Source organism: Ipomoea triloba, chromosome 15 (assembly GCF_003576645.1).
Source record: "Ipomoea triloba cultivar NCNSP0323 chromosome 15, ASM357664v1".
Classification (NCBI taxonomy): Eukaryota; Viridiplantae; Streptophyta; class Magnoliopsida; order Solanales; family Convolvulaceae; genus Ipomoea; species Ipomoea triloba.
Window position 1 is genome coordinate 4511709 of NC_044930.1, and position 27909 is coordinate 4539617.

The following is a 27909-nucleotide window of genomic DNA, read 5'->3' on the forward strand; positions in this document are numbered from 1 at the left end:
ACGGTTAGGTAAGGACATCATAGCTATCATAACTCACGTGGAGCCATACTGACTGTTTCGTTAGATGATTAGACTCATCGAGACAAATGGCGCCCCTCCACTTGCCGTCGAGTTTGATGATAACATGTCAAAGAGCCGGCAAGTGTCCCCCAAAAGCCCCTATATGAGGCGCATTAATTGCACCATAAAGAGAGGGAATGGAATCGGGAACTTACTATCTTTCCTTTCTCATTTCTCGTTCATATTAGTAAAGTGATTAATCATCATTGATCGAGCTCAATAATATATACAATTTACTTGGTTTACTCGTTATCTTGAGTTATACTTATAGTATGATATAATTAATGAATTAAAATTTTCTTTTTCCAAAAGTCTAAAAAAGAATATTAAAATTATAAAGAGGATATAAATGTTGATTATTAAAAACTACAGTGTTCTCGAGTCTCGACGTTGATTGAGACCTTAGAGCACCGGCTTCCGGTCTTCCACTAACCCCGAAAATAAATTAAAAAAAAAAAAAAAGATTCGGTAGAAAAAATTGCGGTTCAGTACAAAATGTGAGTGAGTACGTACGTTTCGTCCGGACCGGACCTGAATATGTCCTTCCTCACATACTTTCTCCACCGAGTGAAATGGTCCACATTGAAAATCAATTCCACTTTTTTTCTATCTTCCCAAACTGCCCTCCTCATTTTCCCCATCCTTTTCTGTCCTTTACCGTACGGCACTTACGTTTCACTTCTCCAATTCCCACAATGCCCTTCTAATCAATCAGCTGAGATACCATACCGAGGGTGTTTACGTCTTTTTCCAATATGTGTGGGAGGGCAGTAGAGTAAATTGCATGTTCTTCTTCTTCGCTGGATTATCAACATATCTAGACAAGGCCTGAGTGCTTTTCTGTTAACGGTTGTTTCTTAATCTACCAGACATTTTTGGTGATATCGGAGCTTTGTGTTCATTAAAAGAAATCTGTATCTTCATCGCCTGGGCCTTCAAAGTTCATATCTCCCCCGAGAAGTCCTATAAATAAATTCTTCGTCAGAACCATCTAGTCTTCTCGGTTTTTCTTCACAACTGTTCTCGGAAAATCAAGGCTGAAGCAGCAAAATCTTGGGGTTTAGATGTAGAAAATCCCAAAAGTTGACTTTTTAAGCTGTTGGGTTTATAAAAGCTTCAATCTTTGCAGCAATGAAGAAGCAGAAATCCAGCATGGAGTCCAGTTTCAACCACTTCGATCGTCTCTCCGAGGAGATTTTGTTCACGGTTCTTGATTCCCTGAATGAGAACCCAGCCGACAGAAAATCCTTCTCGCTTGTCTGCAAGGCATTCTACGACGCTGAGTCTTCTCACAGGAAAGCGCTGAAGCCCATGCGGTCGGAGCAGCTGACAAAGATTCTGAAGAGATACCCTCACGTTTCTCATCTGGATCTCTCTCTGTGCCCCAGGGTTTCAGACGATTCCCTCGCGGCGATTGCGGGTTTGTGCAGGGAAATGCTGAGGTCAATCAATCTGTCTAGGTCTAGGTTCTTTACCCACGCGGGGCTGTCGAATTTGGTGATGAATTGCGGGAATTTGGTGGAAATTGATCTGTCAAACGCTACAGAATTGAAGGATATGGCGGCGGCCGTCATAGCAGAAGCTAAGAATCTGGAGAGGCTGTGGTTGGTGAGATGTCGGGGCGTTACTGATATTGGAATTGGGTGTATTGCTGTTGGGTGTAAGAAGTTGAGACTTCTTAACTTGAGATGGTGTTTGGGTGTTGGAGACCTAGGAGTTGGTCTGATTGCTGTCAAGTGTAAGGAGATTCGTAGTTTGGATCTCTCATATTTGCCGGTAATGATCCCCTTGTCTTTACCCCTTAGCTTGATGCTTCATTGCTTAAAAATGTTGTCTTTGTATAGTTATTTGTTTCATGGTTATGTGTAGTTCATGTTACTGATTTTGGGCTGCAAGGAAATGAAATGGGAAATGGACATAACATAGATTTAAGTAGAGATGAGAATGCTAAGATAGATGTCTGCAAATGTAAGACCAGATCATTTTAGCAATTAACATAGCCAATGCAATGAGTTATGGTTGATTTAGGTTATAGAGGTTTGAATGGAGAAATGGGGGTTCTAGGTTTTTATGTATTTTACTTTTTCTAGGGGAAAAAATGGTTTAATGAGTTTTTGTTGGCCAAGAAGGGCTGATGTAGTGATGTGGGATCAAAGCTTCGAATTCAATGCTGTTACGTTTTTTATGTGCAGGAAATCGCCAGTGATTTCATAATCATCATTATATGCAATTCTTTGTTGGTAATATGTGTTTCTTGAATGTATAGGCTCTATATTGAGCCATTGAGGTGATTGATAACATTCTGCAATACAAACTTGGTTTGAAACTAATTAAACTTTGTTGGTAGCCGTATTTGATCCATTGTAAGCTGCAATCTTCTTTTTGTTTCTTACTGTACAGTTTATGTGATTTGTTGATTTTCTTGTCTTTCTTGGTCTGCAGATCTCTAATAAATGTTTATCATCAATCTCGAAGTTGCAAAATCTTGAAGATTTGGTGCTAGAAGGATGCTATGGTATTGATGATGACAGCCTTATAGCTCTCAAACAAGGATGCAAATCGCTAGAGGTATTTACGTTTGATGGAATGATTCAACATCCAGCTTCTGTATTTCCCTGACAAAATAGGTGTCAGACAACATCCAAATGTTTAAAGTTCATAAATCTGGTTTAATTTAAAGTAAGGATTTAGCAAGTTTGTCACTTTTGTAATGTCTCTGTTCCCTGAAGTTTAACGCTTTCCCCTCCCCCATCCTCGACTATGAAAAAAGTAAAAGACAATTCTTACTTTACCCCAAAATTTTTGTTTGTTCACGAGATATTAACTGTAAACTTCGTGTTTCCTTTGACAGACACTTGATATGTCAAGCTGCCAGAACGTTAGTCCTGTGGGTTTATCTTCATTGACGAGCAGTGCTGGATGTCTTCGACAACTTACCTTGTCGTATGGTTCTCCTGTAAGCCCCGTAACACTTCGAGTCTCCCTTTCTCACAAATTTCATTTTTGCCCGTTACTCACTAATGTTGGTGAACAGGTCACTCTTGCTCTGGGCGAGAGCTTGCAGAACCTTTCTATGTTGCAGTCCATTAAACTAGATGGTTGCCAGGTGACGTGTTCTGGACTCAAGGCGATTGGGAACTGGTGCGTGTCGCTAAAGGAGCTGAGTTTGAGTAAATGCCCAGGAGTTACAGATGAAGGTCTTTGCTCCGTGGTTACAAAGCACCGAGAGTTACAGAAGCTAGACATCACTTGTTGCCGCAAGATAACTCACGTGTCGATTTCCAACATAACGAATTCGTGCTCCTACCTGACTTCACTCAGGATGGAGTCTTGCACTCTGGTTCCGAGAGAAGCTTTTGTTTTGATTGGACAGCGCTGCCGGTTTCTCGAGGAGCTTGACGTTACAGATAATGAAATTGACAACGAAGGTCACCGCTGTTCCCTGATTCTGTGACAGTTGTTCTTGTTTGAACTCTCAGGATTTGATTATAATTGTTGTTTGCAATATGTACATGCAGGCCTAAAGTCCATTTCAATGTGTTTGGGACTGTCCTCGTTAAAATTGGGCATTTGCCTGAACATAACTGACAAGGGGCTTATCCACATTGGCATGTGCTGTCCAAATCTCAAGGAGCTCGATTTATACAGGTCTGCATTTTATAGTCCACCGCTTGATTACCGAAAACTATCATTTCTCGTTCACAAAAAACATAACATGCTTATTATTCCCCTTAACTAACAGGTCTGCTGGAGTTACTGATTCGGGCATTTATGCGATTGCTCGTGGCTGCCTCAGCCTTGAGATGATTAATATAGCCTATTGCAATCGTATAACTGATCATTCCTTCGTATCGTTGTCCAAGTGTTCAAAGTTAAACACGCTTGAAAGTAGAGGATGCCCTCTTCTCACATCGTCGGGACTAGCTGCAGTTGCTGTCGGTTGCAAGCTACTCGCTAAGCTAGACATTAAGTGGTGCTACAATATCGATGACGCGGGAATGATTTCGCTCGCTCAATTCTCGCAAAATCTCAGACAGGTATGCTGTTTCTTCCCCATCACGTGCTCTAGTAAGCTCAACCCGAATACCAACTTCTAACTGACGCTTCATATTCATCGGTTCCGTAGATAAACTTGTCGTACACCTCGGTCACGGATGTCGGTCTCTTGTCCCTCGCTAGCATCGGCTGTCTCCAGAGCATGACGGTACTCCACGTGAAGGGGCTGAGCCCTAGCGGACTAGCTGCTGTTCTTCTGGCATGCGGTGGACTGACAAAAGTGAAACTGCCATCTTCGTTTAAATCTATTTTTCCACTACCTCTCATCGAACATTTACAAGTACGAGGTTGTGCTTTCCAGTGGAGCGACAAGGTGTTTCAGGTATGTTTTTTTCTATCTCAACCTCGTCCAATTTTTTTTCAACAAAACATAATCAAAGAACATGTGTATACAACTGCCTCTTTACAACATCATAATGCTCAAAACCCAAAGAACACATGAAAGTTCGATTTTAGGGTTACACATGAAAGTTGGATTTTAAAGTTTGGTAATAATCCACATGATATGCACAACATTAAAGTGTGCTAACTAGACTTTTCATCTGTCTTGCTTTGACTAGCAGGCGGAATTAGACCCGAAATGTTGGAAACTTCAAATGGACGACGTGGAGTAAAGACTAAAGATCCGCCATTTTTACTAGTCCTCATCGGCAACCAACACAAGATGATAACAATAAAGACGCGCAACAAAGGTGCGAGGCGTAGCATTTACAGTCTAACGCGAATTTTACTCGTGTGAATGTTGAATCACGGGACAGTTTAGGATATTCTAGGATGTGAATGAGATATACGGGCCATTTGATGATGATTAAACTGCGGCTTTTTAATCGATTTTTTTTTGTGGATTGGTATTTATCAACTCTACTGATCATATCTCTTGCAGACAGAGTAGAGAAAATTTGTGTGTTAATCAATGTGATTAAGGAAGCCTGTTGTGCATCAATTTCTAGAATGGCAAAGTCAAGATTTTGGTTGGAACATGTTTTGAAAAGTAGTTGTTATTGGAGCCTGGCCATTAGATTCTTGAGAAAAATATTAGCGTGCAAAACCAGCGTGTTTGACTATTTTCGCCTGGAGAATTTTGCCCCCCAATAATATCTTCAACCATACGAGATTCAGATACAAAATTGATACTCAAGAAGTTAGGGGTTGTGTAATTAATGATCAAAATTCCCACCTCCCTCCATCGCCCATCCCTTGATGGTTAACTTTTAATACAGTTGGTTTGATAATTATATGATTTTTTGTTGAGAGTTGGCGTTTAGTTTTTTTAGTTTACCTTGATTAGTTATGGACAATCAAGAAATTTTTTACTAGCTAGGGACAATAGTGCACATTCGAATAGTGGTGGTAAGCTGGTTAACTCCGAAATTTGTCACAAAAAAAAAAAAAGGAAGTAATAACTGGTTGGTTAAATACGAAAACGTCGCGATATATGGGTGCAATTTCAGCGTAAAATAAAGGATGTCAAATAGACTATTGAACTTGTAACTTTTGTATAACTGAGTCATTGAATTTAAAACGTGTGCAATTGAATCATTAAGCAAGCAAAATGTATAAACTTGAGAAGTTTTCTAATCCCCGCCCCACCCCTAATTAGCACAATAGAGAAATAGAGAAATAGAGAAACTCTTAGTACATACTATATAAGTAATGTAATCATATTCTATTTATATAAACTAGAAAATTATCACAATTACACATACTTTATTTGTTTGATGCTTCAATTAGGCATGTTTTAAATTCAACGATCAAATTACACAAAATTGATAACTTCATCTATTTAACTTTTCTTTCTTAAAATTAATTTTGTATAAAACTATTGAAACAAGCTGGTGGGGTTCGCCAGCCTGCCATAATCTGTCATTAGACAAAGCGGGCCATCTTATAATCTTGATTAGTTGAAAAAAGTTCAACGTAATCTTCAGTGTTATTAAAATAGCAAAAACAAACTTACCAGAAAACGATAAAAACATTTAATTGTATATACATAATAATAGAAGATGAAGACAAAGAAAGTCTCAAGATAGATAGATGCATATAGACACACAGAAAGGGCAAAGAAAATCTACAAAAATGGAAAAACAGACGCATCAATTTAGTAGGCGTGAAGATTATGATAATCTTCATTGTCCAGTGCTACCTAGTATTGGGCCCCCTTCACAGATCACAAATGTCATAACCTTAAAAAAAAAGAAAATGGAAGATTAGATTAGCATTCTCATCACAAAGCCGTCAAGCAAAAGACTTCCATCATCTCAGTACTCGACAAAACAGACTTTCATCGATCTCATTTCAACCTTAAGTATTAATTTTATTTTATATGCTTTTCAAAAAAAATAAAATTATATGCTCTTTGATCAAGTTTGTAATTACAAGAACTTTCGCATATTATTATTGTCACATTTAAATTCTAGCCTCTTGCTCATTACATTTGAATGAGATTGGCGATCTTTTTTTATCAAATACAAGATATGACATTGAGCTAACAATAGAGAGGCGAGAAGAATGACTAAATTTAGTAAAATCATATGAAAATCAATGCGATTATTTGTCAAAATTAAATTTTAAAAAATACAAAATTAAGGACTAAACACCTACTCATCCAACATAGTACATCATGTAAATTTGTGGATCTTTTCAAAATCTTAGTATAATATAATTATGAAAAAATGTGTACTTGACATCCATATCCTAGCCTGTCATAATCGATATTTGTCAATATTGGCATGCTAGCTAACACTAATTACAGGGTTAGTTTTTCAAAAGGAAAATGATTTTTTTCCTTCATGAAATTGTTATCGAATACTTTTTATTTTGACGTGACGTTTATTCATTGAGTGTAATGAATATATTAGAGTTGGGTCTGGAGCGAACTAGCCTAAGGAAGTGAGCTAAGTCGACACAAGCCTAGAGTCAGGCACTCAGCCCAGAAGCCCCGAAACTGGCCTCCGTGGCCGACCTCGAGGCCCTAAAATCGACCTCCGTAGTCAGCCTCGAGGGCCCAAGGTTAACCTCCGTAGTTGTAGCTGGCCTGAGGCTCCAAACTCGACCTCCTTAGCTTGCTTGAGGCCCAAAAGCTGAACACCTTGGCTGGCCCCAAAGAAGTTGGCATCCGTGGTCGACCCCAACTCCCAAGGCCTCAAGGCCAACCTCAATGGTCAACCTCGAGCGCTTAAGGTCAGGGCCAACCTCAATGGTCAACCTCGAGCGCCTAAGGTCAGTTCCGTAGCCGATCTTGAGGCCCCAAGGCCGACATTAGTGGTCAACCTTAGGCACCCCAGGCTAGCTAGTGGCCCCGGCCCGTAGCCAGCCTCAAGGCAGACCTTAGTGCTCGGTCTTGGTCGCTTCTCGACCTCAAGGCTAAATACTAGCGGGCTAGTCGAGGCTTGGTCAGAGGAAATCGTAACTGTCCGTCCAATTTGTGTGGAGTAGTTATAGAGCGGATTTAGTTTAAATAGATTCTTTTGTCTTATTATCACATCATCTTGTAATCTCCTTACAAACCATCTTAATACAGGGCACATTGTCCTCCGAGAGACCGAGACTAATATCTTGTCTTTACATATTTTCCTTGTCATCATAGTTCTTTTAATTAATTGGATTTTGTTAATTCAGGCCCCCAGGTTATTTAATTCTATCGGGATGCTATGAAAGTATGAATAGATAGACCCCGTCACTAATTTTTTTTAAAAAAAAGTTAGTTACTAATTGGATAATGCCACATCATAAACTTACAATGATGGGAAGGAAAAAATAATAAGTCGTTTGGTTCACGGAGGGTATCTAACATTACTCTTTTCAAAATTAACTAGTTAAAAATTAATCGATTTAAAAAGAAAAATTTTAAATCCTATCTATATTACGTACATAAAAAAAAATATATAAAAGAGAGAGAGAAAACTTATCGTGCATAAATGAATTTAATTAATACTATCTGGACCTTGAGTAGTTGAGTAGGATTACTCTTAAGTATTTCATTGGACATGGCTCCCACTTGCATAATAAACTTCAAAACACAACTTTTTTTTTGTTGGTTTCATTCGCAGCAATTTCTGCCATTATATTTTGGATTAATTTAACAAAGTGAGAACCTTCCAAGATCATTGCATTAATATAAATAAGGATTATCAAATTGTTAGTTAAGTAAGATGACTTGTTGTACCACCTGCCTTCAACCAATACCCATAGAAAAGAGTGCAAAATCTTTGGCAAATTGGTAATCTCCATACACAAGTAACTCCTCGTGCAATGACTACATGCACAATAATGGAAATGTGTTGACTTTATTGATCATTGCGATATTTAGGCATTGGATTCAATTTTCTAGATCATATGGATGAAATTAGATTTTGATTTTGATGTTCATGTTAGTGGTGATGCTTAATTTAGGTCAGGTAAAAAGATTGATTTGAAAAGAAGAGAGTAGAGAGCGAGTGATATTGTATGTGTATTCAAAGGGAAAAATTAACATATAGACGTTATTAAGGTTGCTTTTAGTGAAGGTTGAACTCATGATTAAGAATTTTGACTATATAGTTTATGTTCTTACAAATCATATCAAACTGACGGGATATACGACAAATATAGTGTAGAATGTCCTAGGTCCGACAAATTCTTAAGACTTCTCCACCTTCGGAGTCGATTTTCGATCATAGAAGCATCACATCAACTGTCACTGTCTTGAAAGTCACATCAGCACTGAACACGTGTCACTACCAATCTAAGCCACGCGTGACTGTCTACCGCGTTAACCTAGCTTGTTAGCAAATTTTCAATAGTATGCGTGTTCCCTACTCTGATCTAACTATATACATACTGTGCTCTACTAAATTTTCAACCTAATCAGAGTTTTACAAACTCACTTGTAACCTGAGATTGTAATTGACATTTGTACTAAAACCAATAATATTATTACTTCATTTCATTTCATTATCTCTCAACTTTATATTATAATACCTGGTAGTGTATAAATCCCATGCCATCCACGCTATCAGAAACTTAAGCATGATTCTCTTTTTGAGACAAAGCAACTAATTACTTTTACAATTAAATTATTTAGTTGTTTAAACCAAACCAATAACTGTGGAGTACCCTACAAAAATGCAAAATCCCAACAAAAAAAAAAAAAAAAAGAAGTCTTCGTGTCGTGTACAGAGGGGAATCAAAATACAGTTTTGGAATAAGCGTATGTTACGATGCACATGTGCTGCTTAATATACGGAGAGATGTTGAGGCACATGTCCGACTTTATGAATCAATTTAATCTGCTCACTAAAAATAAAACTTTTAAATTATTAGACAAATTGATCAGATTATTCATTTAATAACCACAAAATTTTAAGAATAATCTATTAACTTTATTAGTTTGAATCGGTAATTAACTTAGATTAATTTATATTTATCTAAATTTACTTAATATAACTTTCAATAGTGATTATAGATTTTTCGTGTCATTAGAAAAAAAAATTGAGAGCATGACGTGGCATGATGACATGTGAAGCGTGGAGCGTGCAGTGTTCTGGCGCGCAGAGGATCGTGTCACCTCCAGTCTGATTCAGCCGCCGAGAGGCGGTCAAACCCACAAGCTTTGACTCGAGCAAAGACAGAAATATGTGTTTTCCGCGGTCAAACCTCCATCAAGCTTCCTAGAAGAAGCCTCCATGACCTTTTCACCAAGCAATCCACCACCATACATATTAAGCCTCCATCATCTTCTCCCTCACAAAATCTTTCATTTTTTCCATTCAGATTTCATCTTTCTCCGTTTATCTTCTCTGCAAAAACCTGAGAGAGATCGGTACAACGCAGCAAAAGCCAGTCAAACTAAAAAAAAAATGAGTTCTTCAGGTGGAAGTTTGAACACTTGTGTGGATAATTCCCATCACCATAACTCCTACTCTTCTTTCTCCTCTTTCTCCTTCACCGATCTTCTCTCCAACAACGAAGAATCCAAGAACCCAGAAAAGGGTTTGGGTTCTTCTTCTTCCTCCTTTAACTGGGGGATTTCAGACACCCACGAAATCCCAAAGTTCAAGTCTTTCCCGCCGGCGACTTTGCCCATATCACCGTCTCCGGTGTCTCCTTCGTCTTTTCTTAATATCCCCCCGTCCTTGAGCCCTTCTGTGCTGTTGGACTCTCCTGTCTTCTTCTCCACCTCAAATGTAAGCTCTTCCACTATTTTTTTTTTTTTTTTTGTGCCGTCTTGCATTGACTTTGAATTGTTTATGGGTTTTTGGAGCATTATTCTTGGTGTTTAGGTTGTTGTTCGTTTTCGAGGGGTTTGAGGTTATGCTAATGTTGTTTTGTGCGCAGGTTCTTCCGTTATCTCCCACCACTGGTGCATTTGCTGGATTAAATAATAACCCTAAGGATGAAGAAAGGAAGAGCAATGATTTCTCCTTCCAAAGTAGGGCTGCTTCCTCTTCATCCATGTTCCAATCTTCTCTTGGAAGAAATTCAATGGTAAATATATGTTTCATTTCCATAGTTTTGCATAGTCACTCCCATTAATTGTGTTATAACTTCCATACATACATAAACACATGCATATATACACACATACATACATAAATTTCTGTGTATGAGTAGGTAATTTTCGGTAGAAAGAGAGATTTTTAATTTGAGTTACTAGATAAAACTTATCGTCACTATCCGTTTTTAAATCCCGCCTTGTCGCCCTAATAAACAGAGGTAAATCTGCCTAGGTTGGTTAGGTTATTCATGACTGATCGGCTTAAATCAATAAGGCCAATAGGCTGCTTTAGCTGGAAATAGGCTGACCAACTTGACTAGGTTATCCAAATTGTTTGTTAGGTAGTATTAGATGTATGGATGTTAACAAAAACCTTCACAAAGGTTGAAGCAAAATAAGCATATAGCTATAGTTAGCTTTGTACAAAAGTAAAACAAGAAATTTAAGGTCGGGGTTGGACCACACAAAAACATTGAATCTAACTGATTAATTAGTATAGTTGATGACTTGATGGTATTATAAACTCATTTCTTTCTTCCTAAATTATTGATGTGGAGGAAACATCATTAAATGAGTGTTTTGGGTTGTTTAAGCAGGAAGAACAAATGTCAAGGCAACAACAACAACCAAACATGGGATCTGCAGATTTCTCCACAATGAAGACTGATGTAAAACCAGAACTGCCTCAAACCCATAGCTTCTCCCAGGAAAACCCTGCAATGCAGCAGCCTACAATGGTGCATTACAGCCAGCCATCTCAGTATGCAAGAGCCCAGAAGGCAGAAGACGGGTACAACTGGAGAAAGTATGGACAGAAGCAGGTGAAAGGGAGCGAAAACCCGAGGAGTTACTACAAATGCACATTCCCAAACTGCCCTACAAAGAAGAAGGTTGAGAGAAACCTGGATGGACACATCACTGAGATTGTCTACAAGGGCAACCACAATCACCCCAAGCCTCAATCCACCCGAAGATCATCGTCGTCTTCCCAGTCAGTTCAGATCAACCCCGAAAGCTTTAACATTGACGTCGCGAACCAATCAAATATGATGCTTGGAAGCACTCAGCGCGACAGCTTTATCACCCCTGAGAATTCCTCGGCTTCTTTTGGCGATGAGGATCTCGAGCAGGGCTCCCCATCCAGAGATGACGATGAAAACGAGCCTGAAGCTAAGAGATGGTGAGTTTTAACTTTTAAGGCTATATAATGTGGAATTTTGGATGGTTATAGTTGATTAGTACTAATGATATTTATGGTTGGGTTTCTGCAGGAAGGGTGACAATGAAAATGAGGCAATATCTTCTGCAAGCAGAACAGTGAGAGAACCAAGAATTGTAGTTCAGACAACAAGTGACATTGATATTCTTGATGATGGTTATAGATGGAGAAAATATGGACAGAAAGTTGTCAAAGGAAACCCAAATCCTAGGTAAGGATTCCATATATGATATATCCAACCTGTTACAGGAATTTATGTCACATTATTACATCCTTAAACTGTTATGGAACTTCAGTCCTGATATTCATCTTACAATTCTCTGCAGGAGCTACTACAAATGCACGTTTCTGGGTTGCCCCGTGAGAAAGCACGTGGAGCGAGCCTCCCACGATCTTCGGGCAGTGATCACAACATACGAGGGAAAACACAACCATGATGTCCCTGCAGCACGCGGTAGTGGGGGCTATTCCCTCAATAAACCTCAGCAACCTCAGCCTGCCGGTAACATGGTCAGCAGTGCAGCACCAGTTGCGCTGAGGCCTTCAACGATGCCCAACCACTCGTTGAACTACCAGAACGCCATTTTTAACCCGAGGCCACAGACCACACAGAGCCAACAGCCAATAACCTTGCAGATGTTGCAGAGACCTGCAGGGAATTTAGGGTACTCGAGCTTAGGGAACTCGACGGGATCCTACATGCCCACTGGAAAAGACGAACCTAAAGACGACTTCTTCAGCACTTTCCTAAACTGAGATTTCCCAGGACAGGAACAAACCTGCAGAAGTTTCTGGGAGCAGTACTAGTATATAGCCATATAGGTTCATCTCTAAAGTTTTTGCTGATTTATCATGTCAGACAGTAGTTTAAGAATTCATAGGTTTATGGCTGTCAGATCTTAGGAATCAAAATAAGGTAGTGTATTTTTTTCATTTGTTCAATGTATCGCTAAGATGCATACATGTAAACACAGTTGTTCAATTCATTTACTAATTAATTAAACTGCAATTTTCAACACTTTCTGATCTTGATGCCTATTGACCTGTTAAAATCACCAAAAAAGGACCATTTCATAGGAGAAATCAAACTGAGTTTTGAAGAGGATAAATGAAACTCTATTAACTGTACTTTTTACACCAAGATTCAGCACACATGTACATGGCCAAAGTTTATGTGTATAATCTACAAACGAAAACAATAAACTAATGACAGAAAGAATCATCGTACAAGTGTCTGGTATGATGGTGTAATCAAATGTAGGACTGGCGAGAAAATTTATATCCAGAAATGACAGCCGAAATCGCCATAGCAAGGAATGCCAAGAACTCCATACTTATAGCTGATGCAGAGGAATCAGTAAATAGGTTGTCATTGCTTTCTCTCATCCTATTTGTCATTGGCACTGCAGATGATGCTGAGGATATTAACAAGTATGCTGCCACCTGCAATTTGTTGAACAAGAACAAAATGAATATAGGGCAACCCTAGCCAAGTTACTCGACATGTCCAGTAACCACAGGGTTTCAAGTTTGACTTCTATTGGGACCAGCCTATTAGCTTTTTTTGGTTTGAACTGATTGGCTATGGACAATTGATTGTCGGTTAGGGTCAACTGGGTCTAGCTGTCCTGATAATCACAAGGTTCTAAGTTCAACCACTACGAGAAAAAGCTTATTAGCCTTCTTGGTTTTAGCCGGTTAGCTATAGACAAGTAATCATCGGTTAAGGTGAATTGGGTTGAGTTGTCTTGGTAACAAAAAGGTTCCAAGTTTGACCATTGACGGGAGCATCCTATTAGCCTTAGCCTTATTGATTTGAACCAGTCAGCTATAGACAAGTGATCATTTGTCTGTTAGGGTCACTAAAATTACCCAATACATACACTCGGGTAGTGATTATGGGTTTCCTTTGTCACAACAACAAAATGAATATTCAAGAACTCATCATTCAACAATGGAATGAGAAAAAGAATTGAAAATAAAACCAACCTGATCACCAAAAAAGTCTATCATAGCCCAATTTCGTCCGGAAGAGTATATTCTTCCGGTGGAAAGTTCATGGAGTTGCCGGAAAGTCTGCAGTCCAGAATACAGCGTAGACAGAATTGATATTGCCAACACATACCTATTCATCACGAAATCCCACAATTCACTTTCGTAATTCGTAAGGAAACCAAAAAAAAAAAAAGAAATTCAAAAAAAAACCCACGACCGTACTACGAAAGACTAAGCATTTATGTAAAATTAGGATCTGGGAATGCCTGTATTCCTCGTATCTGTCGAAATCTTTCCAATCCCCATGCTTATTACTAGCCATGATGATGAAGGCGAGCAAGGAGAAGAGCAGAGCGGCGGCGCGTGCGCCCAAAGAAGATTTCTTCAGCAAATCCTCTCTCCTCCACCGCCGGACGATGTTCCCCACTCCGGTACCCATCCCCGCCGCCGTCTGGCTCTCGGCATCCCGGGCGCCGGCGCCGGGAGGTGGCGGTATCGGAGCCGGCACAGTCTCGGCCTCTTTCGCCGAATTATTCATGAGATCCGACATATTCTCCTCGGAATCAGAAACCTCTGAGTACGATGAAACAATCGACTAAAACAACAAAAATCTCTGCTAAGAAGTCAAGAAATTAAAGAAGATCAAGTAAATAGAAGAATGGAGGGTGGATCAATGATCATGGATATGATGTGGCTTCTAAGGGAGACAACTGAGATGTTTACGAGGGCAAGCAATGGGAATTTTACAGCTCAGATATTTTTATTTTTATTTTTGTTTAATTTAGTATCCAAAATTAAATGGTAATAAGTTTTAATTGAAAACTTGTTTCTATAAAAGAGTTAAATGGATTAATTAATTGTAACAGAAAACAAACGCTGAGCTGGTAAGCCATGTGGAAATAAATGGCATTGGAATCTTCGGGAAAGTTCATGAATCATGATAGGTTGTAACGAACAAGAAGAAGAGTTAGTTATATTGCCGCCAAAAGGGGAATTCCTGATTGTAACCAACTTATTAGGTTCGATGCGGTATCTGGTTGCATCAATCTTATAGTACTACAAAGGCGGCATGGCTCTCATGTCTAGTGTCCACAAAAAACTTACGAGACTTTTAATATTTGATACCTACACAAAAATTATAAAGTTGTTAAATTTTAATTATGTCTCCATACTTATAATCTACTATTAATTGAGCTGTCTATGCGTGTAATTTCATAGTACTACATTTTTATACTCAATATTATTTAATGAAGTTATTTTTTTTTTAAGTTATAGAATCAAATGCGAAAATATAATTGAATTGTTGAATAATTTAAAATTATGTAATTTTTTTAATTAGTTGCTTTTGATAAACAAACTAATATTATGAAAATTATTTTTTTTATATGAAGTATCAAATATACATTATTTAATATAGAGTGCAAGACAATTCGGTTGTTTTTTTTTTTTTGGCGAGGATATAATGCAACTTAAGCAACAAAAAAAATGGTGTAACCTTAGAAGAGAATAGTTTCATACTTTCATCTTATGTTAAGATAAGATGATTTCTTTGCCTTAAATCTAAGATGAAGTCATCTTAAATAGAGATGGTTTCTTTATTTGAGGGTAAGACAAAGCTGTTTCAGATTGAGATGGTTTCTTCATCATCTTATGTTTTTGAGACTTGAGACAAAGGATCGGAGCATCTTAAATTAAGATTGTTAGTAAAAAAAAAAAAAAAATCCTAACTAACTTTCTATGTTAGTAAAATAAACAACAACAACAACAACAACAACAACAACAACAACAACAACAACAATAATAATAATAATAATAAATGTTCATGTGTAATTAAAGAAATAAAACATTATTTCAAAATAAAAAAGAAATAAAACATCATGGTTTGAGCCAGTAAGCTATATGAGCAATATAGGTTGGTTTATCTCTTTGTGGTCTTTTGTCGGCTAGAGCCACAAAGTAGGATGGTTTATTTAGGGTACACCTTCAAGTAGTGGCTACGAATTTTCCTCGTAACTCAAAAAAAAAAAGTAACTAGTTATTTAGATCATTTGTATAATTTCATAATATTTAATAGAAAAATTGCAGGTTTTTTTTATCTACTTGCATATTCACATCTACTTTAGTGATTGACTCTTTTCTTCTTCTTCTTCTTCTTCTTTTTTTTCATTCATTTATTTGTTATGGAACTTGTCAATATATGTTTTGTATTGATAGGATTTGAACCCCACTTCCTTTTTTGGTATCTCCTTATTTCGTCATTGGTACGATTTAAGCCCTACACTTTGCAGATGCTAACAAAAAGCTTATAAAACTATTTTGGATTAGTTAATCAATTGAGCTGGTGATAGTAATATATCATATTTGTCTTTGGTGGAAAGATATTAAATTGCTGGCTTTAAATTGCATTGAAACTAAATAGAAAAAGAAATAAAAGAGGTTTCATGACTTGGGCCCAATTGCTATATATGGACTCAGGCCCACTTATCATATATTTTGGGCCATCACTCTGTTTCATTGATTTTTGCTCATCTCCATCACTATAACAAAGCAAATATTTTTACTAAGTTTTTTGTACTAAAATATTATAGCAGTGTTTTTTTCTGTAATTTATCATTTTCTGTTTTTTTGTTTTTTTTTTTCAATTCGAAAAATATGTTTACTAGCATGCGCTTTTTAAGTCATTATTTTCTTTTCTCCAAATTTTCATTTATCTAAAGTTAACGTCTAAAAGTAGTTATACCATTAGAATCAACGGGCGAAAAGTTAAATAAAACTAATTTACATTCATTTGAGTACAATGAACAATTTAAGTGTTATAACTTATAATTAGATAGACCGCGTCAAAAGAAATAAAATTTAATATGACTATAATGATGTCATTACTAAAAAATTCAAGAGTTATTAAGTTACTTGTAAACCCTCACATGGGATAAAATAAAGGTTGGATAGGGCAACAAGGAACCAACAATTAGCCAAATGCTATATCTTTGTCAAAGCTTGTAAGAATCATCAATGTTGGAAAATAACGTCTGATTTATGATATTTATTATGTCAATTTCTTTCAACAAAAAAAAAAAAAAGTCAATTTCTGTCATTCTTCAGAGTCCAGATATGGTTTCCTAATTATACCATTTTGTCCCTTCAATAAAACCAATCTTATCATCTCATAGAATTTCCAATTTTGCCCCTATTTATTCCTTTTCTATTTATCCACTTATAGGCCCACAAATTATATAAGCCCAAAGTTGATGTGTGGGCCCATGAAGTGCTGTCAGGGGCCCACAAAATGGTTGGAACCAACCCACTTACCCGACTAACCAATATACCAAAAATGCTTAATTGCTAACCGTATGTTTAATGTGGTGTTGTCGCTGTCCAAAGTTGAAGGGGCATTAGCTGTAAGTGGCATCGAAGACGGCTCTGCATATGATATGTTTCATTCTCCTTTCCATTATGTTCCATATCTTGTTAGGGTTTCTCAATGAGAGGTCGAGAGAAGTTACAATTTTGTAGAATTTTTATATATCTTAGTTACAAAATTATATGTATATTTTTTAGGTGATAAAAGAAAATTTGTAGTCAGTGTCTGAATGTATAGATTGAATAAATTCTGATAAGTCATTTTATTCTTGTGAATGAGTTGCACTATTTCTTTTTTCGCAAACTAAACAATATAATAAAATTTTCATTCTAGGAATGGTTAATTTCACTTCCTATGAAATAAAAAAGTTATTCCTCCTAATATAGTAAAATAAACGTGCAATAATTTAATTATTTTTACCTATTTTAGATGCAATAAATGCACCTAATCTTTAAAGAAGAAGAAAAAAGAAATCGCCCATCCATTGTATACGGGTTGATGAGTTGATTTCAACTAAAGTTTTATGGGCGGGGAGGGGCGGGGCCTATGGGTGTGATTGAAGAAAGAAGGGACAAATTGCAAAAGATCAGAGGGCCACATAACATGCGATGCAATTATCAATGTAGAATATTATGGCTAAGCAAAGAATCATTAAAGATGATTAATGCAATCTTCCTCAATTATTATGCTCAGCTCGCTGCTCCCTAAACCGATAAGAATTTCTATCTTTCTTTTTTCTTTCCTACTCTTTGGACTTCGTTAGATGCTTTAGGGATTCCATATTTATTACATATATATTGTAAAAATTGGTTAATTATCTGCATTATTATTAATTTAAATGTAAAATTAATCTAGATGTAGTACCCTTTGAAACTCGAGAAAAGAAAGTCTAACTCACTCTTTAACATGATGCATTGATGCACCATTTACAAAAAATCGCATATTGATCTCTTACCTTGCAATTATTGCATTAATCATCTCATGTTATTAGTTTAAATGTGAGTATGTGACACTAATTCAAATTTAGTATGAATCAAAACTCAAGAAAAAGTCTTATCAAAACTCTTTAACATTATGCATTTATGCATATATGACTTTACAATTACATTAACAGTTTAATTATTGGAATTGATTAATTTTCTTAAAATATTAAGCTTTGATATTAAAGCAAGCAAAAAACCTTCCATTTAAACGAAAAATTATTAAATTAATTTATTTGGTTAGGATAAATGATTAATAATTAAAAATTTGTATGCTTAAAACTTAAAAGCTAATAAAATATTCCTTCAATACAGGGTATAAAAGGCCGGCAATACTAATTAAGGCTGTCTGTTTGTGACAATATTTTATGTTCAATATATTGTTAGATTAGCTGTGTGTTTTAAAATAATAATAATAATTATGTACTGCTGGACTATACATAATACGGAGTAATGTTGTATTCTTTCATATTCGATTAAATGAATCTATAAATAAAGAAATAATTTACTGAATATTTTTGCCTTTGGTAAAATATATTAAATAAATTTTAACAAAACTTAAAAGTAAAATATTTTACAAAGAGAAGGTAACTTAAAAAAAATTATATAATGATTTTATTTGTTATTAAAATTTATTTTAAAAAAAAAACTGCAATACCAACTTGAAATAAGAAAACGAAAGGTTAATTTGGTAATGCAGCCATTATATACATGGACTACAGTCTATAACTCTGTAAGTAACAAAAGGATGATACACGCGTCTAAAAACTAATTGATGATAAAACTTAACGTTTTTTTTTTTTTTTTTTTTTTTTACATGTACAAATTAACTATAAATTATATGGGATGAGAAAAACAAATGCGTTAAAATATAAATCATTTTGTCAAGATTTGCCTTTATTTCTGGCTAGTTATAAACTTCTAAAAATTTATGTTACAATTTTATTATTTATAAAATATTCTTATATATTAATAAAAATCTTTCGAATAAAAACGTTAATATTGAATAATGTGTTAAATTATATTTATGGATATATTAGATTGGGTTCAAACTTTTAAGTCCTAGAGGTGTGGTACGATTACAAGGTGAAGCATGCAAACTGAGGGCCAACGTTAGAGTCGGCCTAGACGCGTTGGCCGAATTAAGAGGTCAAGTTAGCTAGGCATAAGCTTGTAGAATAATGTAGCTGGGAGACCGAACTCATGTTCAACCAAAGGCTGCCCAAAGAAGTAGTGACCGCCTTGGTTCTCGATCCTAGCATTAGCATTGAATGAGGTCAGTCATGGGGCCTCAGGGTCAGCTGGCATGGTTGTTGGACAAAATTGAGTCTCACAGAGGTGCCTTATTTGCATAGAGGTAGTTAAGTGTAAATAGTTAAGTTGATCGATTTTTATTTAGGACACAATTTGTTTCATCCTAATACTTTCTTTTGTAATACTCGACCATTCTATAAAGAAATATGTGATCTCGTATTCCCGTTGTCTCCTCACGACATTGTCTCCACGCAATTCATATTTCATTGATCATGGCCTTAATCTTGTTATTAGGTAAATTAATTCAAATTCCCAAATTACTTTAATTTTCTCCATCACACACATATAGTGAATAATTTAAAAGTTAAAAAAAAAAAAACCATCAAATTAGAAATATAAAGGATTTAAAGTGTCACCTCTAATTATAAGAAATCAAATAATCTGTAGGAGAAGTTTGTACAAAATGATGACAACGTAAATATTGCAACAACTTCAATTTCCAATCATTTAGTGTATAAGGTGATATCCAATTATCCCCCTTAGCCAATGGAGGCCGACATGATCCATTCATAATCGTACTACCAAGAGGATATTATTAATATCATAATATGTTACCACATAATGAAGAGATATTTATGATCCCAAAATTATGAGTAAGGGGTTGTCATATATGTTTGGTTGAAGGGATTGGCATTACCTTAGCCTCTTAATTAATTACAGTTTCAAGATTAATAATTATATATTTAATTGTTAATCGCTCCTCTAATGAAAGGATGACACATTGTGATCGGGAATGCGTTAGTTAAGTTAAATTTATTTTACATACTATATATGAGAAATATGACAATTTAGAATTAAATTAATTTTTAATAAATAAAAAAGTGATATAATATTATTGAAGAATGCAATCTTAAGAAGGGGGTGAAATGGTTCTTTCTATGATTTCCATGCAACATAACATAAATGATAGGTTATAAAACATAACATTTTAAGCTATGCAATAAATTTTTAAGATGAACTATCCATCGGAGATGAAAAGAAGAATTTAATTATGTAATGGAGATGAATTTAAAACCTTGCGTATTGAGGTAGGGTAATTAAGTCTCTTTGATAACTATACTAATCATGTAACTAACTTTCGACTGACGAACATGCATGTAGGTATTACTATTGTAGTTCATTTGATGGGAGTCTTAAAACTGTATTGTCATTAGATTAGATGCCTTCAATATATATAAAGACAAAGAATGTGAAACTTGTTGGAAAAATTAGCTAAAAGTAATATTTTAAGCGATCATTTTGATACAATATTTTGAGTGAGTTTATTTTTAATTTGAGTCATGTTAAAGTGAATTTAAATTCTTCTAGTTGAGAGGTTAATTTTTTTTTTTTTAATACCGTTGATTCTGTTACAATGTAGTATTTGTGACCTCTCAAATTATACATATTGACATATTGTATTGTTTAATTGTGCATTCACAACACAGTTTTGATAGTATAATTCGCAATTTTCATTTAAAAGAAAAAAAGAGAAGTAATTTAATATCATCCTGTCCCTATATATATATACACCTTTTTGCCTCGTCAGTATATTGCCCCACCTCTATTTGTCAGTGAATCTGTGATTGTTTGTTGTTTTCTTTCGTCATAGAAAATACCAGAAAAACACAGCAATATTGTCTAGATTATTAAGAAGCTAGCAACACTAAAGTAAATAATACAAACAACATTATAACAGCAGGCGGGCTAGGCAGCAAGTTAGACACCTAATCCCAACGGTCTTAACGCATTCCAACCTGGGACCCACTTTTTGGACACTTTACAGTTGAAAACTTGGATATTCGAGAAAATTTAGGCTGTAGTGTCCATAAAAAGCTGAGAATTCACAGGACAATCGTCTACCCTCTCTGCACTTTCCACTTTTTTTGAGTTCTCAATACTTCATTCTTCTTGTTTTCAAAAAAAAAATAAAAAAAATACTTCATTCTTCTTTGTTTATCTGTACGCGTCGTTCAACAACCACACCTATAAATATACCTACTTTTATATAGATTCATGAATATCTATATTATATTTACCAAAAACAAGAAACAACGTAACAGAATATGCTAATTAAACGACAATGAATTGGAGTGTGTATAAATCTAGTACAGTATGTAAGACTCATTAACTTGTCATATTATCTAAGTTGACATATAAATCAAATAGTTTATACATGTAATAATAGGTAAAAAGAGGCCAATCCCAAATATATAGTTTTCGTCTTCTTTTAACGGAATAGTTTATTGATGTGACAACATACTTTATAAGAACAAAAATATGTAGTGTAATTGAAACCAAAATCCAAATTGGCAAGCGCCCAAAATAATGGTACAGCTGATTTCATGAAACCGTTGAATTCTGAAAGCGTAAGTTTAGGCGTTTAGCATGTGTGGCCACGTGGGGCCCAGTCGGTAACATTTTCTCGCATTCATTTTTTTTTTTATACAAAGAAAACTCACTATAAAACTTGAGGGGTCACACTTGTGTGAGACCGTCTCACGGATCCTTATTCGTGAGACGGATCGGGTCAGGTCAAAGCACCATGCAAATGCCATACTTATATGTGCAAATCTCACACTTATATGATCAAATATAACACTAATCAAAAATACAAATTTTGTTACTTATAAGAGAAAAAGTAATACATTTTTCATAATAAGTAATATTGACAAGTGCTTCTCACTTACAAGGACAAATATAATACTTTTGAGGAAAAATGTAATACTTTTAAAGCGAAATGTAAAAGTATTGTATAAGTATTACATTTACCCTAATAAGTAACAAAAATTTTATTCCTAATTAGTATTACATTTGAGCATATAAGTATGACATTTGTGCATATAAGTGCTACATTTACATCTTGACCCGACCCGACCCGTCTCATGGTGAGACGACCTTACACAAGTTTTTGTCAAACTTGAGAATGTGTTTTTAAATAAACCTTTTTCTTTTATATGTGAGGTAATTATATTTAAAAAAATTTGTATAATGAACTCAATAAAAAAATGTTAATAATAATCAAACTAATTAACCAAACTTTTCAAGACATTCATATTTTTTTCTTTTTAGGGGAGTAGCGGTTGCATTATAGAATTTGTCACCTACTATGACAACAGGTGTCACATGTATGACAACATAATATATTACTTTATTCCACAGAATTTACTTTCCATTTTAATAATGAATAAAGCTTTCATCCTTTTTTTTTTTTTCCTTTAATTTGTTGAATTCAATAATGGGTTTCCGAACCCAAGTATAAGGATTAATTATTAAGGGCAAGGGCAAGAACTAATAGGCAAATTATATCATGGATCATGATTTATCAGTACATCATAATTTAAAATAACTTTTAAATTATGTATTTTTAATTATTATTTTTATCTTAATTTATTTATCATGTTTACTATTTATTAGTTAAATTAACTTTTTTCTCTTTGTTTATTTTCTTTAGTATTTTTAATAAATTTTAGATTTATTTTTTTTGTGTTTAATTATACTTTTAATGTCATTTCTAAATATATAAATTTTACGGAGTATAAACTAATATTAAATTTAATATTATGAAAAATTGAATTAAAAATAACTTCATTTAAACTTTGTTAACCAAATCAAACAAACAAAATAAGACGAAAGAGTAACATATTATGTGTCTGCAATTAACACATTATGTGCGTAAGCAAATTGAATAAACTTATAATGTGCAATTAACTTATTATATACTTGTAGTTAACATATTATGTATTTATAGTTAACATATTATGTGATTATAGTTAATAAATTATGTATTTTCAATTTATTTATTCACATAATTTTTTGAGTGAATACTATTATGTTAACTGCAAAGGAGTACAACATAGTAGAACTTCCTTAACAAGAGATCAATGTTCAATATATAAAATTTTTACCAATTATGTCTAAGTTATTTAAATAAATAAAAATAGTAAGAAATTTGCATGAATTAAATGAAGATTTGATATAAAAAAATAAAAAGAAAAAAAAAAGAAAGAAAGAAAGATAAAGAGAAGGAAATGGGTCCAAAGTGAATTAAAGTGGTTTACTTTCTCCGCCTATGCGTTGCTTTCTCCGTGTCTGTCCCGTCTCAACTCTCAACAAATATTTTGCTTACTATCAATACACTATACATAGTTTTAAGCTAGCCTAAAGGGAAGGGGATGGCGTGATGTTGCCACCTTTCAAATTCCAGCTGCCATGCCTATTCATAATTTGTAGCTTTCCTCATTAATATACCCAACTTCAAATCATATTCTAATGCTTTTCATATTAAAATGGTAAACATTATATATTTATGTTATCATTGTTATGTCTAATTTAAGTTATGTAAGATAATTTAGAGAACGTGTAAATGAGTATCTTCAAAGTAATGTGAATATCTGTCTTATATTGCGTTAAATTATGAGGCAATTAACATATATAATATGATGTTATTGTCATGTTAGATTTTGCGTTATCTAGCTTCAAGGTAATGTGATTATTACCCTTCTCACCTTGGATTTTATATCGTTGCATTGGTTATGTTGTATGATTTTTTTTATTTTTACCATTTCAAATACACCCAAATAATTATGTATATTTTTTAAAAGGTAAAATGAAATAGTATTATTATGAAATTGTAGCATTACAAATAAAAGGAGGAAGAGTGATGGTCCAAACCCGTAACCAGTTTGGAAACTTGTAGCCCTAGCTTAAATGAACTACCGAATTAGTTGATATTCTAATAAATAAAAGAAACTCCTAATGTTATCAAAATTCTACATCACAGATAGATTCACAATAATACAATTCTTAACTATAGACATGTGTAAGAGAGATCAACTATATCAAGCTTAATTCTATGTTCCAACACCAAACAATTTATCTTAGAAGAATGTCTCAATTTCTTAAGCCATGAGAACACCTCTTTTCATGCCAACATTTATGCAATTCATTAGTCTAACTTGCAATTTAAAAACTCATTATTTGCTACTACAATTCTACAAACACTCATTGATCATCCTTGATAATCAAATTGAAGCCAATCTTGTTAAAATGAAGAAAAAGTGCAGCATAAAATTTTCATTTAATAAGCTCAATCAAACACTAACACTGGAAAATAATCTAAAATATTTATACAAAATGTCTTAAATTATTAATTTTAAATACATAGATTAATGACATTTAATAAATTACATAACATAATCTAAAATATAACTCAATCTAACAATTAACTTAAAATTATATTCTCAAAATCTCAAATAAACATGTAAAATTAAATATACTCATAACCAATAATCTTTAATATATATATATATATATATATATATATATATATATATATATATATATATATTGTAATCTCACGTCACTCTCAAAAATAATGCTTTCACATGTAAAATAGAGTATATGTTTTGATAGAATTATAAATTGGACGGATTCGATATGTAATAAGGAATAGGGATAGGGATAGGTTTTAACACCCAACGTCATTGGCCCACTATTCGGCGATACCGCGTGGTCAACACTTGAACCGTCTGAACCGGTTAACTTTAACCCCGCTGTGTCTTCTTCACCGGAAACCCTACGCTCTTTCTTTCCGCTAATCTTCATCTTCTTCATTTTCTCTCTCTCTCTAGAAAACTCTGAATATGGTGAAAACCGGTGGGAATAGGAATAATATTCTTGTGTAGAGTGAATTTCGCCCACTATTCATCGCCACCATCTTCTCCGGATTCTGGTTTTCGTCTCCAAATCATGCGTTCCCCTCTCCTTTCTTATCCAATCGCTCATCTCTCTCTCTTGGGTGCCAATCACACCTCCGCTCGATTCTGTTCGCGATAAACCGCGTTTTTTTTAATCTCTCGCTCTGAACCCTTTTCTTATTTTTCTTCTCAGACGGGAAAAATCGAAGCTTTAGATACAGATTGTGTGCGTATAGTTTCAAGGGATCTTGTTCGGGATGGATCACGGGGCCGGGAAATCGAGTTTTCTGAGGAATATACTGGTGCGGGTGTTCTTGTTTTGCGTTGCAATTATTGGGTTTCGGTTCGCGTATATTGTGACACTGCGAGGGGAGTCATGTGACCTAGGCGACTTCTGTTTCTTCTCTCTGCCGGAGAATTTCAACATTGTCTCCGTGACTACACAGCTCACGAAGCCGTCGGCGGCGGTTATGACGAGCGAGGCGGTCGGAAAGTCGGCTCCGGCGAAGCCCAAGCTCCCCGATCTCTGGGCCACCAAGGATTTCCAGAAGGCGGCTAAGTTCTACTCGTCGGTGTTTCAAGATCTGATCGCCGAGGGGTTTTTGAACCCGTATTGGAAGGCCCTTTGCGTGGACACGGAGAAGGGTCCCGACGTTTTCGCCCTGAGAGAGATCGGAGTTTCCGACTCCGTCGGGATTTTCAAGAAAGCGTCGAAGCCGCTGGTGGTTTCCGGGCAGGGTATTAAGCAGCCGTTCGACGATAACTCCTTCGATTTCATATTTTCCGGCGCCGGAATGATCGATAAGTCCAAGAAGCCCGCAGACTTCGCGGGCGAGATTTGCAGGACTCTGAAGCCCGAAGGGTTTCTGGTGGTCCATACAGGTTCCAAAGATACGTATAGTTTCAATTCTTTGATTGGTTTGTTTAACTGTTGTAAATTGGTGAAGTCTAGGGATATTGATGGGTTTGATTCAAAATTGTTATCAATTCGTGAAATTATTATGCAAAAAGAGGGTGAAGGTGATAGCCATGGCTTGAGAAATCCCAATTCTGGGACTAAATGCTCTGTTCCAGATTACAAGCTGCAATTGATCAGAAAAGCTGAGCCTTTGATCATGGAGGAACCGAAAAAGCCATGGATTACTCTGAAGAAGAATATAGGGAACATAAAGTACTTGACTTCAATGGCTGATATCAATTTCAAGCAGAGATATGTGTATGTTGATGTTGGGTCAAGGAGCTATGGCTCCAGCATTGTGAGTTGGTTTAAGAAACAATACCCGAAACAGAACAAGACCTTCGAGATTTATGCGATTGAGGCCGACAAGACGTTTCATCAAGAGTACAAGACCAAGAAAGCTGTGACATTGCTGCCATATGCCGCTTGGGTCAAGAACGAGTCGTTGTTCTTCGAGATTAACCAAACCCCGGGTGACAAAGACGTGGTGAAAGGGCGAGGAATGGGGAGAATTCAGCCGGTTCAATCATCAGCCAACGCTGTGAGCGATGTGGATAGGATACAAGCTTTCGACTTTGCTGAGTGGTTGAAGAGCGCAGTGAGCGAGAGAGATTACGTGGTGATGAAGATGGACGTGGAAGGGACTGAATTCGATTTGATCCCGAGGTTGTTTGAGACGGGGGCGATTTGTCTGATCGATGAACTGTTTCTCGAATGCCATTACAACCGGTGGCAGAAATGCTGCCCGGGGGAGAGGAGTTCCAAGTATGAGAAAACCTATGACCAGTGCATGGATGTGTTTACCTCTCTTAGAGAAAGTGGAGTTCTTGTTCATCAATGGTGGTGACTGATAGCAACCCTGAAACATTGTGTCTAACTTCACCTCCTTTAGTCTGTTGCCATTTTCCAGTTTACAGAAAAAGAAAATTATACCAGTTCTTTTATTTAGATGCTACTTGTACTCTCATTTCATTTGTATCTATTCTTGCTCCTTTCAAAAGAAATCAATCTACATTCAAAGCTGTTCCATATCTTTACTTCCCATTCTTTGAATTACAAACCCTTGTTTTCTATGTATAGAAAGAACATTGAGATGATATCCAAAGTGTAAATTTCAATTTGAATAGTAATCATGCAAGACTGTCTCATACTCTCATGTAAGACTAAAAATATAATTAATAATAGTAGATCCTGTGTAAGGATACTGGATCAAGTCTGACCGCTGCAATGTGGAGTTATACCTACTCAAAAAAAAAAGTGATGGTCTCTTTGCGGGCATTAGCACGGGTTCTTTCTATCTTATCTGTGTAAGGATACATATCGAGTTGTTAACACGGGTCCTATCTGTGTAAGGATACATATCGAGTTGTAACACGGGTCCTTTCTATCTTATCTGTGTAAGGATACAGATCGAGTACTTTCTATCTTATCTGTGTAAGGATACAGATCGAGTTTGACAGCTGTAACTCAATGTGGTTATTTCCTTTTGGGCATCATATACGAGTCCTTTTTATCTTATCTGAGTTTGACAGCTGCAATGTGGAGTTACACCCAATATGGTTATTTCCTTATGGGCATCATATACGAGTCCTTTTTATCTTATCTGGTTGGTGTGTGGGGTCTTGGGGTGACGGATTTTTGCCTTTTGTGGGCAAAAATGTACTTGTGGAATTTGGGTTGGCTAAACCTGCTCCAAATTGAGCTGTTAAACCTCAAAGGCATCATTTGTTTTCCAGTTCTTTGAACTCAATGTTCCTCTTCTTTTTCAGAACTATCACTGCAAATTCTGTGATTAGACTGTGGAGTTCTCTGA

General features: G+C 35.6%; 4 protein-coding genes across 6 annotated transcripts; 3 read left to right on the forward strand and 1 right to left on the reverse strand.

Annotated features, from left to right (window-relative positions):
- Positions 1–637: 637 nt before the first annotated feature.
- Positions 638–5094, forward strand: LOC116006927 (F-box/LRR-repeat protein 3). 2 transcript variants are annotated; one of them, XM_031247447.1, is made up of 8 exons: positions 638–1836; positions 2503–2628; positions 2912–3016; positions 3095–3488; positions 3579–3708; positions 3803–4097; positions 4187–4438; positions 4677–5094. In XM_031247447.1, exons 1-8 carry the CDS (start codon positions 1192–1194, stop codon positions 4728–4730), a joined length of 2001 nt encoding a protein of 666 aa, XP_031103307.1. In that variant the 5' UTR covers positions 638–1191; the 3' UTR covers positions 4731–5094. The 2 variants fall into 2 exon arrangements, with proteins under 2 accessions (XP_031103307.1, XP_031103308.1); XM_031247448.1 differs by having other exon boundaries at positions 641–1836; positions 4680–5094.
- Positions 5095–9801: 4707 nt separating this feature from the next.
- LOC116006478 (probable WRKY transcription factor 26) lies at positions 9802–12828 on the forward strand. 2 transcript variants are annotated; one of them, XM_031246872.1, is made up of 5 exons: positions 9802–10280; positions 10432–10581; positions 11185–11771; positions 11863–12021; positions 12137–12828. In XM_031246872.1, the coding sequence occupies exons 1-5, from the start codon at positions 9954–9956 to the stop codon at positions 12564–12566; spliced, it is 1653 nt and encodes a 550-aa protein (XP_031102732.1). In that variant the 5' UTR covers positions 9802–9953; the 3' UTR covers positions 12567–12828. The 2 variants fall into 2 exon arrangements, with proteins under 2 accessions (XP_031102732.1, XP_031102733.1); XM_031246873.1 differs by having other exon boundaries at positions 9804–10280; positions 11188–11771.
- Positions 12829–12903: 75 nt separating this feature from the next.
- Positions 12904–14561, reverse strand: LOC116006479 (CASP-like protein 4B1). The gene is made up of 3 exons (XM_031246874.1): positions 14072–14561; positions 13800–13935; positions 12904–13253 (listed from the first exon to the last, which is right to left on the reverse strand). Exons 1-3 carry the CDS (start codon positions 14353–14355, stop codon positions 13062–13064), a joined length of 612 nt encoding a protein of 203 aa, XP_031102734.1. The 5' UTR covers positions 14356–14561; the 3' UTR covers positions 12904–13061.
- A 10403-nt stretch (positions 14562–24964) lies between these two features.
- Positions 24965–27129, forward strand: LOC116006921. Its single transcript, XM_031247442.1, has one exon. The coding sequence runs from the start codon at positions 25396–25398 to the stop codon at positions 26941–26943; it is 1548 nt and encodes a 515-aa protein (XP_031103302.1). The 5' UTR covers positions 24965–25395; the 3' UTR covers positions 26944–27129.
- The last annotated feature ends 780 nt before the right edge of the window (positions 27130–27909 follow it).

Coding starts and splice junctions, on each gene's coding strand:
- LOC116006927 (XM_031247447.1), top strand. CDS start 1,192: ATGAAGAAGCAGAAATCCAGCATGGAGTCCAGTTTCAACCACTTCGAT. Junction 2,629..2,911: donor AAGGATGCAAATCGCTAGAG/GTATTTACGTTT, acceptor TTCCTTTGACAG/ACACTTGATATGTCAAGCTG. Junction 4,439..4,676: donor GGAGCGACAAGGTGTTTCAG/GTATGTTTTTTT, acceptor TGCTTTGACTAG/CAGGCGGAATTAGACCCGAA.
- LOC116006921 (XM_031247442.1), top strand. CDS start 25,396: ATGGATCACGGGGCCGGGAAATCGAGTTTTCTGAGGAATATACTGGTG.
- LOC116006479 (XM_031246874.1), bottom strand. CDS start 14,355: ATGTCGGATCTCATGAATAATTCGGCGAAAGAGGCCGAGACTGTGCCG. Junction 13,936..14,071: donor GACAGATACGAGGAATACAG/GCATTCCCAGAT, acceptor CGTGATGAATAG/GTATGTGTTGGCAATATCAA. Junction 13,254..13,799: donor TAGACTTTTTTGGTGATCAG/GTTGGTTTTATT, acceptor AACAAATTGCAG/GTGGCAGCATACTTGTTAAT.
- LOC116006478 (XM_031246872.1), top strand. CDS start 9,954: ATGAGTTCTTCAGGTGGAAGTTTGAACACTTGTGTGGATAATTCCCAT. Junction 10,582..11,184: donor CTCTTGGAAGAAATTCAATG/GTAAATATATGT, acceptor GGGTTGTTTAAG/CAGGAAGAACAAATGTCAAG. Junction 12,022..12,136: donor AAAGGAAACCCAAATCCTAG/GTAAGGATTCCA, acceptor AATTCTCTGCAG/GAGCTACTACAAATGCACGT.